The 12,909-nt window shown below is 48.1% G+C and overlaps 1 protein-coding gene across 2 annotated transcripts in view; it reads left to right on the top strand.

The window, feature by feature from the left end:
- Positions 1–12,909, top strand: part of adcy5 (adenylate cyclase 5) — a 110,375-nt gene that overhangs the window by 78,470 nt on the left and 18,996 nt on the right. For both annotated transcript variants that reach the window (XM_049594056.1, XM_049594055.1), the window contains exons 5-8: positions 1,930–2,057; positions 2,859–3,017; positions 3,137–3,278; positions 8,476–8,613. In XM_049594056.1, the coding sequence (XP_049450013.1) occupies positions 1,930–2,057; positions 2,859–3,017; positions 3,137–3,278; positions 8,476–8,613 (567 nt within the window). The remainder of the gene's footprint in view (positions 1–1,929; positions 2,058–2,858; positions 3,018–3,136; positions 3,279–8,475; positions 8,614–12,909) is intronic.

The following is a 12,909-nucleotide window of genomic DNA, read 5'->3' as shown; positions in this document are numbered from 1 at the left end:
AAGTGAAACAAGCAGCACAGGGTTATAAACCTGAATCGCTGCTACTGACACTTTTATGTTCACGCCAGATGCACCTTGTAGCTGTGTGTTCACACACACACACACACACACACACACACACACACACACACACACACACACACACACGCTCTTTACACAGTGGGTCTTTGTGTATTTTCTCAGAGCCATGTGCTGCAGAGACACTCAGGTGGCTATCATGAGATACCGTGTTCTCCAAGGCCCTTACGCACACGCACGCACACACACACACACACACACACGCACGCACGTGCACGCACGCACACACACACACACACACACACACACACACACAGACACACTGTATTATATGCCTTTAAGTTTTAATGTGTAAATCAATGATTAGAGGGAACTACCGCAGAGATCTTTACATGTCCATGTGAGCGTGTTTCACAGCTGCAGGTGGTCAAGTCAACTTTATTCATACAGCTGCAAACACGGAGTCGATCCAAAGTGCTCTGACAGCTCACACACACAGAAAAGTAAAAAAGAAGGAGAGAGGCACAATTTTTTTAATAGATTATTTTTGGGGTCACTGAAACCTGTTTTTCAGAGTATCCTGTTACAGACTAGTCAGGTCTGGGGATGTCAGCAGCTCAGATGATGGGCTAGCCCTAACCTGCAGTGTGTCACTGAAGGAAACAAATACAAATACAGGGAGGCCAGCTTACCAGGTCCGCACCCTGTGTCAGTTGCATTTGAACACACTACACGGACTACATCCGACGGCCAAGTAGCACGTACGTTCTGCGCCTGCGTGAGAGAGAGCGGAGTGAGAGAGTGGTACATCCTGTCAGCCAAGGGGTTTCCTATCTGTGCAGCCGAGCACCGCAGCACCTCCACGGACTATTACATCCAGACGGTCCCGGTGTTTCCTCCGCAGGCTCCACTTCACTCAGCTGCCCGATAAACCCGCTGCTTCTTCCCACTTTAACCTGAATAACAAACCAGGGCTCGGTGCTCCGGTTGGATCCAAACGGAGAGCCGGGGCTAGCTCAGAGACTAGCGGAGGCTAACTGGCTGTGCTTCCCTCCGGTCATGCTGCGGCTAACGCTCCGCTAGCCGCTCCCAGCTAGCTCCGGTTTGTTATTCAGGTTAAAGTGGGAAGGAGAACCTCAAAGACATGACGTCAACAAACACACAGCTCAACCGTACCTTTATTTCTCAGTGGAAACCAGTCCAAAATGTAAATGAAAGACAAGGAAAAGAAAAGAGGAACTATAATCTGAACAGAACAGATCATCAGAGTGGTTTCTTGCCAGGTTTACTCGCAGCTCGTGGGAAAAGTCGACCAGATGCTGAGTCTGTTGCAGCAGATTGTGAGCCTGCTGTGGAGCTCGGGGCCGCCGTGCGTCCTGTGTGACAGCCCGACTGGTTAACACGGGCACTGAGAGGAGGCGGGCAGAAAGTCAGTGTGCTTCTCAGCTCTTCTGCGTCCAGTGTGACGTGTGTTTTAACATACCGGAGTGGTTTTATGTGTGAGTGTGTGGTTGTTAGAGCGTGCAGTGGAGGAGGTGGAAGACATTTTGTTTCAGTAGTTTGATTTTGTTCTTGGATGTTTACGAGCCAAAGTTTTTGAACGCCGTCCTGCTCTCTGATTGAAGTCGCCATTAAAACATGGTTGAAGGTTGCCTTTGACTAAAGCTGTCATGTGGTTTACATTTTGATACCTACAACAGTCCTTAATACACAAATACACAGACACACAAACACATACGAGCTCACACATGCTTAAAATCCTCTTACCCACAAACTCCAACAGCCCATAATATTAAAGGATGAATGGAGCAGTGGCGTGTGAACAGAACAGGCCGTCATTATGTAACCCACCACAGTGAGCCGTCCTGTAGTTTATGAGCTGGTTTATTTATCTCATCCTCATCCTCACAGGAGAACCACTGTCTGCGGATCAAGATCCTGGGAGACTGCTACTACTGCGTGTCCGGGCTGCCGGAGGCGAGGGCCGACCACGCCCACTGCTGCGTGGAGATGGGGATGGACATGATCGAGGCCATCTCGTAAGTTGTTGTCTAAATATGTGAAGTCATATGGAAGCTCTCGTCTCTTCTGAAAACCGCTGGATGGAAGATCTCCAGCTGCAGTCACAGATGTTTCATGGGAAATATATCAGCCAGGGAGCTGGAATAAAAAATAGCATCACTTTTTTGTTCTACATGTAAAGACAGCTGGTGCTTCCAGAGTTTTTATTCCTCAGTTAGCTCCTGTAAATCACAAACCCGATCTGACACTCGATGTGGTCGTTCCGCTCTGACAGATGAGGTCACAGTTCAGCTCCACACTAACACACTGATTGTGGCTGTGATGGAGGTGACACGTCTGTTACTTCCTCCCCAAACGGCCTCTCTGCTCCTCGCTGTTTTTAAGCCTCCACGCCGGCGATAGTCACGGCCAGACGCATTATGTTCTCGAGTCGTCCGTCTGTACGTCTGTTCATCAGTGCTCATGAACATCTCAAGAACACCTTGAGACAGTTTCTTGGCACAAATGTCCTGATGAACTGATTGTATTAGTTTTTAAAGGTCAAAGGTCACCTGTGAACACCTCAAGGGAATTTCCTCAAATTTGGCACAAACATCGGCTCAGACTCAACAATGAACTGCTTACAATTTGGTAGTCGAAGGTCAAAGGTCAATGTGACCTCACAAAACATGACAATTTGTGTTCCCAGGACACCTGTGTGCACAAGATATGAAACATCACCTTTCAGGACGTGACAGGCTCCGTGGATGTTGACAGAATTATAAAGGATAACTTTCCATCAGTCGATCGTTCACCATAACTCCTGATGTTTCCTTCAGGCTGGTCCGTGAGGTGACGGGTGTGAACGTGAACATGAGAGTGGGCATCCACAGCGGCAGGGTGCACTGTGGGGTGCTGGGACTCAGGAAGTGGCAGTTTGACGTCTGGTCCAATGATGTCACACTGGCCAATCAGATGGAGGCTGGGGGCCAAGCTGGGTACGTCTCTGCTGATACAGACAACTGAGACTGAACTTCCTGTAGCTTTGATGTGTATATACAGCACATATATCTGAATGATGAACATGTGTACGTTGTTTCTGTTGCTGCCGTTTCAGGCGGATCCACATCACAAAGGCCACCCTGAATTACCTGAACGGGGACTACGATGTGGAGCACGGAGCGGGGGGAGAGAGAAACCCCTACCTGAAGAAGCACAACATAGAAACCTACCTCATTGTGGGCTGCAGTCAGAAGAGGGTAAGTTACTGTCTCACTGTGTCTCACTGTGTCTCACTGTGTCTCGCAGTGTCTCACTGTGTCTCACTGTGTCTCACTGTGTCTCACTGTGTCTCGCAGCGTCTCACTGTGTCTCACTGTGTCTCGCAGTGTCTCACTGTGTCTCACTGTGTCTCACTGTGTCGCACTGTGTCTCACTGTGTCTCGCAGCGTCTCACTGTGTCTCACTGTGTCTCGCAGTGTCGCACTGTGTCTCACTGTGTCTCACTGTGTCGCACTGTGTCTCACTGTGTCGCACTGTGTCTCACTGTATCTCACTGTATCTCACTGTCGCACTGTGTCTCACTGTGTCTCACTGTGTCGCACTGTGTCTCACTGTGTCTCACTGTGTCGCACTGTGTCTCACTGTGTCGCACTGTGTCGCACTGTCTCACTGTGTCGCACTGTGTCTCACTGTGTCTCACTGTGTCGCACTGTCTCACTGTGTCGCACTGTGTCTCACTGTGTCGCACTGTGTCTCACTGTGTCTCACTGTGTCTCACTGTGTCTCACTGTGTCTCACTGTCGCACTGTGTCTCACTGTGTCTCACTGTGTCTCACTGTGTCGCACTGTGTCTCACTGTGTCGCACTGTGTCGCACTGTCTCACTGTGTCGCACTGTGTCTCACTGTGTCTCACTGTGTCGCACTGTCTCACTGTGTTACACTGTGTCTCATTGTATCGCACTGTGTCGCACTGTGTCTCACTGTGTCTCACTGTGTCTCACTGTGTCGCACTGTCTCACTGTGTTGCACTGTGTCTCACTGTATCTCACTGTGTCTCACTGTATCTCACTGTGTCGCACTGTGTTGCACTGTGTCTCACTGTGTCTCACTGTGTCGCACTGTGTCTCGCAGCGTCTCACTGTGTCTCGCAGTGTCTCGCAGTGTCTCACTGTGTCTCACTGTGTCTCGCAGTGTCTCACTGTGTCTCACTGTGTCGCACTGTGTCTCACTGTGTCTCGCAGCGTCTCACTGTGTCTCACTGTGTCTCGCAGTGTCTCGCAGTGTCTCGCAGTGTCTCACTGTGTCGCACTGTGTCTCACTGTGTCTCGCAGCGTCTCACTGTGTCTCACTGTGTCTCGCAGTGTCTCACTGTGTCTCACTGTGTCGCACTGTGTCTCACTGTGTTGCACTGTGTCTCACTGTATTGCACTGTGTCGCACTGTATCTCACCGTATCGCACTGTCGCACTGTGTCGCACTGTCTCACTGTGTCGCACTGTGTCTCACTGTGTCTCACTGTGTCGCACTGTCTCACTGTGTTGCACTGTGTCTCATTGTATCGCACTGTGTCTCACTGTATCTCACTGTATCTCACTGTGTCGCACTGTGTCTCACTGTGTCGCACTGTGTCTCACTGTGTCTCACTGTGTCTCACTGTGTCGCACTGTGTCTCACTGTGTCTCACTGTGTCTCACTGTGTCTCACTGTGTCGCACTGTGTCTCACTGTGTCTCACTGTGTCGCACTGTGTCTCACTGTGTCGCACTGTGTCTCACTGTGTCTCACTGTGTCGCACTGTGTCTCACTGTGTCTCACTGTGTCTCATTGTATCGCACTGTGTCTCACTGTATCTCACTGTATCTCACTGTGTCGCACTGTGTCTCACTGTCTCGCACTGTGTCTCACTGTGTCTCACTGTGTCTCGCAGCGTCTCACTGTGTCTCACTGTGTCTCGCAGTGTCGCACTGTGTCTCACTGTGTCTCGCAGTGTCTCACTGTGTCTCACTGTGTCTCACTGTGTCTCGCAGTGTCTCACTGTGTCTCACTGTGTCGCACTGTGTCGCACTGTGTCTCACTGTATCTCACTGTATCTCACTGTCGCACTGTGTCGCACTGTCTCACTGTGTCGCACTGTGTCGCACTGTGTCTCACTGTGTCTCACTGTGTCTCACTGTGTTGCACTGTGTCTCATTGTATCGCACTGTGTCTCACTGTATCTCACTGTGTCTCACTGTATCTCACTGTGTCGCACTGTCTCGCACTGTGTCTCACTGTGTCTCACTGTGTCGCACTGTGTCTCACTGTGTCTCACTGTGTCTCACTGTGTCTCACTGTGTTGCACTGTGTCGCACTGTGTCTCACTGTGTCTCACTGTGTTGCACTGTGTCGCACTGTGTCTCACTGTGTCTCACTGTGTCTCACTGTCTCGCACTGTGTCTCACTGTGTCTCACTGTGTCGCACTGTGTCGCACTGTGTCTCACTGTGTCTCACTGTGTCGCACTGTGTCTCACTGTGTCTCGCAGCGTCTCACAGTGTCTCACTGTGTCTCACTGTGTCTCGCAGCGTCTCACTGTGTCTCACTGTGTCTCGCAGTGTCGCACTGTGTCTCACTGTGTCTCGCAGTGTCTCACTGTGTCTCACTGTGTCTCACTGTGTCTCACTGTGTCTCGCAGTGTCTCACTGTGTCGCACTGTGTCGCACTGTGTCTCACTGTGTCTCACTGTGTCTCACTGTGTCTCACTGTGTCTCACTGTGTCGCACTGTGTCGCACTGTGTCTCACTGTGTCTCACTGTGTCGCACTGTCTCACTGTGTTGCACTGTGTCTCATTGTATCGCACTGTGTCTCACTGTATCTCACTGTGTCTCACTGTATCTCACTGTATCTCACTGTGTCGCACTGTGTCTCACTGTGTCTCACTGTGTCGCACTGTGTCTCACTGTGTCTCACTGTGTCTCACTGTGTCTCACTGTATCTCACTGTGTCTCACTGTATCTCACTGTGTCGCACTGTCTCGCACTGTGTCTCACTGTGTCTCACTGTGTCGCACTGTGTCGCACTGTGTCTCACTGTGTCTCACTGTGTCTCACTGTGTCACACTGTGTCTCACTGTGTTGCATTGTGTCGCACTGTGTCTCACTGTGTCGCACTGTGTCGCACTGTGTCTCACTGTGTCTCGCAGCGTCTCACAGTGTCTCACTGTGTCTCGCAGTGTCTTGCAGTGTCTCACTGTGTCTCGCAGTGTCTCACTGTGTCTCACTGTGTCTCGCAGTGTCTCACTGTGTCTCACTGTGTCGCACTGTGTCTCACTGTATCTCACTGTATCTCACTGTCGCACTGTGTCGCACTGTGTCTCACTGTATCTCACTGTATCTCACTGTCGCACTGTGTCGCACTGTATCTCACTGTGTCGCACTGTATCGCACTGTGTTGCACTGTGTCTCACTGTGTCTCACTGTGTCGCACTGTGTCTCACTGTGTCTCACTGTATCTCACTGTGTCGCACTGTATCGCACTGTGTCGCACTGTGTCGCACTGTGTTGCACTGTGTCTCACTGTGTCTCACTGTGTCGCACTGTGTCTCACTGTGTCTCACTGTATTGCACTGTGTCTCACTGTGTCTCACTGTATTGCACTGTGTCTCACTGTGTCTCACTGTGTCGCACTGTGTCTCACTGTGTCTCACTGTGTCGCACTGTGTCTCACTGTGTTGCACTGTGTCTCACTGTGTCGCACTGTGTCTCACTGTGTCTCACTGTGTCGCACTGTGTCTCACTGTGTTGCACTGTGTCGCACTGTGTCGCACTGTGTCGCACTGTGTCTCACTGTGTCGCACTGTGTCGCACTGTGTCGCACTGTGTCTCACTGTGTCTCACTGTGTCTCACTGTGTCGCACTGTGTCTCACTGTGTCTCACTGTGTCTCACTGTGTCGCACTGTGTCGCACTGTGTCTCACTGTGTTGCACTGTGTCTCACTGTGTCGCACTGTGTCTCGCTGTGTCTCACTGTGTCGCGCTGTGTCGCACTGTCTCACTGTGTTGCACTGTGTCTCACTGTGTCGCACTGTGTCTCGCTGTGTCTCACTGTGTCTCACTGTATCGCGCTGTGTCTCATCTGTTCACCACATCGTGCATGTAAAAAGAGCTGCAGTCAGTAATTTATAACCATTAGATGGCAGAAGAACTCGACAAACATTACACACATTCACAATTACACAGTGTTCTTTATCCCACTGGAGTCATGTTTCTGTCCACTTGATGAATGTAAGTCCAGCTGTCACTTGCCGTCAAGATCCTTTTTGGTCTCCATCAACTCCTCAGAAAAATAACTGACTCTCCAGCTGCTGGTTTTATTTTCTCCACCAGCCAGACTCTGTAAACACAGACACTGCATGTATGTGCAGAATCTGTAGGTGACAGCACATAATTTTGTTAATCACGACTGAACGGCAGGTAAACAGTCTGTGTGGAGAGAGGTAACATGTGACATACTCCATAACATGCTGAAAATCATCACCTGCAGCAGCAACACAACTTTTTAGTTATTACAAACTAAATCAGGGTAAAATCTGAAATCAAGAGTGACTGTTTATGGATTAAAATGAGTAAAACACTAAGCTTTAAAAACATGTTACAGTCTCATGTACGACGCCATCATAACCAGGCAGTGTTTTGCTGTGCAGCAGAGGGCTGATGGTACGTTTGTGTTCAGGCTTGAAACAACACAAAGCAACTTTCCAGAAATCCACAGAGAGCATCAGTGTGTGGGTGTCTGAATTATTGTCAAGAGGAGAATGTTTTTAGTACATGATGATAACCAAAGCTAAAGCTGTGTCCTGATGGAGCTATCTTTAAAAACACACAGCCGTCCGTACGGCTCGTATCAGTGTGTATGAAGTGGGATTCAGTCCCATGTGAACGGAGTCTCAGAGAGGACTGAGTTCATCTCCGCCTCACTGCAGGAGCTTCGGCTTGTTTATGACTGGACCGCTTTTATCGTCTGTCTTTGTCCTGCAGCGCGATCACAAGCTGCGACTATAGATAGCCCGTCATGTGAAGTGATATCTTCCTCTCAGTTTGTTGCTCATGCTCCGACACAGAGGAGAGATTGTACACTCTAATTATTTTGGTTCCTGCTTTTATTTCTATGTTTGAAAGATACATCCTGGAGCCAGTGTGTGGTTCCAGTATCAGATCTGTAGGAGCTAAAATAGTTATAGATCGTATCTGTAGAGAACATCTTTAAACACAGAACCAGAGGCAGAAATGGATTCTGTTTCCCTCAGTGCGTAAATACTGCCTCTCACAGTATGACGAGGAAATACACACTCAGTCGCCCCAAACCAACCAACCTGAACTCCAGCAAGAGATTTAATGTCTGTGAATAACCTTTATCTATCGTTCCTCAGCATGTCAATGAATCTGTTGTGATGTTTCTGTGTCTGTGTTTCTGACAGAAAGAGGAGAAGGCCATGATCGCCAAAATGAACCGACAGAGGACCAACTCTGTCACACACAACAGCGGCCACTGGACCGACCGACCCTTCTACAACCACCTGGGAGGAAACCAGGTGTCCAAGGAGATGAAGAGGATGGTGAGGAACATTTAAAAATGTCAACTGAAAACTGTCCTGACCCTCTGATTTAAAGAGCTGCTGTTACACTTCTCAGTGTTGTTTCCACTCTCACTTCTGGCCGTGCAGCAGTGATTTACGTTTCTATTATCTGACGCACCGCGCCACGCTGAGCAGTGGCAGAAATGGACCTTCTCTGGAGTAGGTTCAAAAGGTGGGCCGCCTGCCTTTAAGCGGCTAGCTGTGACGCCATCCCCTCCCCAGGTGACCCCGCTTCTCCCCGTCAAACAAGCTGTGTGTGTTGCAGACTCTCCTCCCCTCAGTCTGCAGGAGACCAGAGAGACAGGCATCTTAAAAAGTCTCCGTGCGTTCAGCTCTCAGTGCGTCTGCGTCCAGTGCAACTTTAGCTCCAGTGTTACTTGTACGCTCAGTATCTTCTCCAGAGCTTGTTTGTTTTCCTGCCAGCACTCTGTCACTTTGTCTCGTTCCCAAAAACAGTGAAAAAGGTCCACAGCTAACACACAGGTGAGGGATAGTGTTATTACGCTTGTTTAATTTTTCTGGTGTCACACTGGTCCTTTACTCTGCCTCTCACACCTCACCTCAGCTCTGAGAGGCTCTCAGGGACACCACAGCTACACGTGGGCGGCTGCAAGCACCGCAGAGACATGTTGGTCCACTCTGCCTCTTGTACAGAAAGAGGGGTGAGGTGGGGCACAGGTGGGGCACAGGTGGGGCACAGGTGGGGCACAGGTGGGTTAAGACCCCCATCCTCTAAACTTCAGTCTGAAACATAGCGGCGGCAGCAGCAGAGTCATGTGACCATATTGAGATTGATTTTAATTTATGTGCTGAAGCTCTCGCTGCTGAGCCGACCCTGCAAACAGTGACTCACTCAGTGAATGGATGCACACACACACACACACACACACACACACACACACACACACACACACACACACACATAGAGTTGTTTATTCTCAGCCTCCTCTCAGTGAATCTATTATGGGGAGAATTTCTGTCACACTGCTGCTCATCAAAACAATAATACTAATTCAGAGGAGTCACATGGTCAGAAAAATGACTCAAATAAAACCAGTGTGCAGGAGTGAGTCGTTATAAAGAGATGGCATTTAATTATTTCACCTCCATACTGACTAAACAAAAGCACAGGTTAAAGGGGAACTGGGAACTGTGGCATGGTCTGTAGCTGCTCTCTGCTCTCGTCCTGGTGAGGTGCTCTGTAGCAGCAGGGAGTGAGGTGGAGGACACAGTGATTTGAGGCTTTAGCTAACGTTAGCTACATAAACGTGAACATGAAGCTGCAGCTGTTAACGTTTGGCTCCAGTTAGCAGGAGGCTAAACTGTTAGCATCATTTCTTCTCCGCCTCTTGAACGCTTTGCTGACACTGAACCCGACCTTTAAGCATCTGTATGGATCATTGTGTGTTTATGATTATTAGCTGATATATTCTCTGTGGACCGCAGCTCTGTTTGTGATGAATGCAGCAACATGTGGCTGGTTAGCAACAGCTGACACACCTGAGCAACAACAAACAGAGACTCCACCACACTGAGAGAAAACCAGAGACGTCAGACTGATGTACAGTCGACCTGTGACAGCTGCTGAGCCTCAACACAAACCAGAGCAGGCCGATCGTGTGTCGTCCTGGATGAGTACGTTCAATTATTGCTGCTGACATCACGTCAGCTGCTGAGATGTGTTCTCTTTGTTTGTGTGTGTGTGTGTGTGTGTGTGTGTGTTCTTTCCGCTCCGACTCACAGAGCCTTTTTAAAGTTTGCAGTAGCACTTCTGACATCAACTTTATTCTCCTCTTCTTCATCCTCCACCCTGCCCATCACTCTGTCCTCCTCTTTCTCTGAGCCGCTCATTAATCACCCACCAGGCTGTGATGATAAAGCGAGTTACGGAGAGGAGTCAAAGACACACAGAGACACACAGAGGGCAGGATACAGGGGAGGGAGGAGGAGTCATGGGTGGATGTTGTGCTTCTTCTGATGGAGCTGAGCAGCTGACTGTGAATGACTGATTATGAAGTGTCCACCACTTCACACATGTGTTACTGCTGTGTATTCACCTGCTCTCATGTGACAGGATAAATTAATGACATATTTAATGGTTCATACCTGTGAGGATAATCTCCTTTTCTCTGTGACACGTGGCAGTAAAGTGAATATATCTGTTGGTCAGACAAAACAAGACATTTGAAGACGTCACCTCGGACTCTAACACACTGTAACAGACATTTTTCACTGTTATCTGACATGTGTATAGACACTTGATTAATCGATTAACAGAGACAATAATCCACAGTTGCATTGATAATGGAAATACATCACTGTTAGTCGTAACTTTGAGTCTGTGCCTGTAGAAACCAGCTGTGCTCCTGCAGCACTGACGTTGGTGTGTTTGTCCAGCAGAGGGAGCTGCAGAGTCACATTAGATGTGAGATGGATCTCTGAACAGGCCTATGGGGCCCAGACCAGGGGCCACAGGGGGCCACAGGGGGCCAGAGAGGGCCAGTCTCTGACAGTTTGGGCCCCTGAGCCTGGTCCCAGTGGTCCCAGTGGACCCAGTGGACCCGCCCATTAATCCCTCCATGGTTTGAATATGAACCTTTTTGCTTTTCAGTCAGGTGCGTTTGTAGAGAAAAGAAAAACCACCAAGTGAAACTCGTCTGTGATTCGACTCTGTGACTTCTGTTTTTCACCTCCTTCACATTTCATTTCTTTTCTGCCGTGATCTGATCTGAAGACAAACTCCAGAACTCCAGTACTTGTTATAATAATTACCTGCTGACCACAGTGTGTGTGCGTGTGTGTGTGTGTGTGTGTGTGTGTGTGTGTGTGTGTGTGTGTGTCGTGCTGTGTGGAGCCCAGACTGGCTGAGATAAGAATAGACTGGTGACAATCTTCAGCCCAGTTTGACGCAAACATCTTTCATCTTTAGAAAACACCTGCTTGATTGTTTTTCTGCTCACTTGCTTCTCGCTGCAGGGAACCGTTCCCCCCAAACCTCCTGTTTTATTTCATCGTCTCAGACTGCTTATTGCATCATCACACTTGCAGGAACAGTTATTTTCTAAATTATAGAGTGAGTGATGAATCTGACAATTATTGAAGAAGCTGATGAGCAATCAGAGGAGAATCGGGTCGGCTGGAGAATTTAATTCACAAAAATATTGTGTGGGAGATTAAAATGGTTTGTAACAGTGGGAGTTATTGCACCATCAGAACTAAATGTTTTGGTATGAATTATATTTTCATCTGTTTAAATGAAATGAATGTACTGCAGCTGTATAACTGATGTACAAGCTTAAACTGTGGCGTTCATCAGCTGAACGAATGGAAACAGTTTTCTACGGATGAGTCAGACTGAAGCTGTTTCTTTCTTTTATTCATGATTTAATAGATACTGTCTGTAAAATATCATACGTGAAATTTTAGATGCTCATCACAAGTTTCTAGAGCCCAAAGTGATCCACCCCCATTTTGTAGCAAAAACGCCTAAAATGACAAACCCAAATTAAAATGACTGTAGCTTCTGAACCGCTCTGACTACATGCATGCATGAGGTCTTGCCAGAAAGAAAACTCCCTGAAGTTTCTTGTGAAAGTGTCAGAAACACTCTAGGTGATACAGAGACAGAGTAATGGGCCTCTGAAGTCAGTAACAAGTTGAAGATTTTGCCTAAAATAAAATAAAAAATGTGTTTCAGGATGAATAACTGTCTGTGGCTTCATCTGAGCAGGTAAATGACACTGTGGGGCTGTAGGCACACTATCAATGAACACTTGTTTCAAATTTGAAGAAGACTGCTCAAAGTATGACCATTCTACAGTGTTTTTACCATGAGAAGATCCAGGCGGAGCTCCAAATGACAAGTGGGTCACTCTGCTTCAAAACAGTACTATCAGTGATCAAACAACACTCAGCCAGCTTCAAACATTGTACCTTATTGAAATCAGGTGTGATTATGATAGCTGATGTTGTTTATGACACAGAAACACCATCAAATATCACCAAATAAAGCCATATGAAATGTGAAAGTTATGATCCCACTTTCTAGACGGTGTATCTCAGCCAAAAATAGTGGTAGGAGTGAGACTCTTACCTTTTATAAACCAGCTAAGTCCCCGCTAACAGCTCCACATAAGATCGCGAGTAATCCTTTAACTTTTCCCGTCGAAAAACGGCATGACATGACTTGTCACCACTCATAGTGATTTTGGACTGTGTGTGTTTAGGCTGCTCTGGTGCCAAATACATAATAAATAAAAGAAAAACGATGTTATT

This window comes from Epinephelus fuscoguttatus, linkage group LG13 (assembly GCF_011397635.1).
Source record: "Epinephelus fuscoguttatus linkage group LG13, E.fuscoguttatus.final_Chr_v1".
In the NCBI taxonomy this organism is placed as follows: Eukaryota; Metazoa; Chordata; class Actinopteri; order Perciformes; family Serranidae; genus Epinephelus; species Epinephelus fuscoguttatus.
Note: the sequence above shows the minus strand (reverse complement) of the source record. Positions and strands in the feature narration are given on the sequence as shown.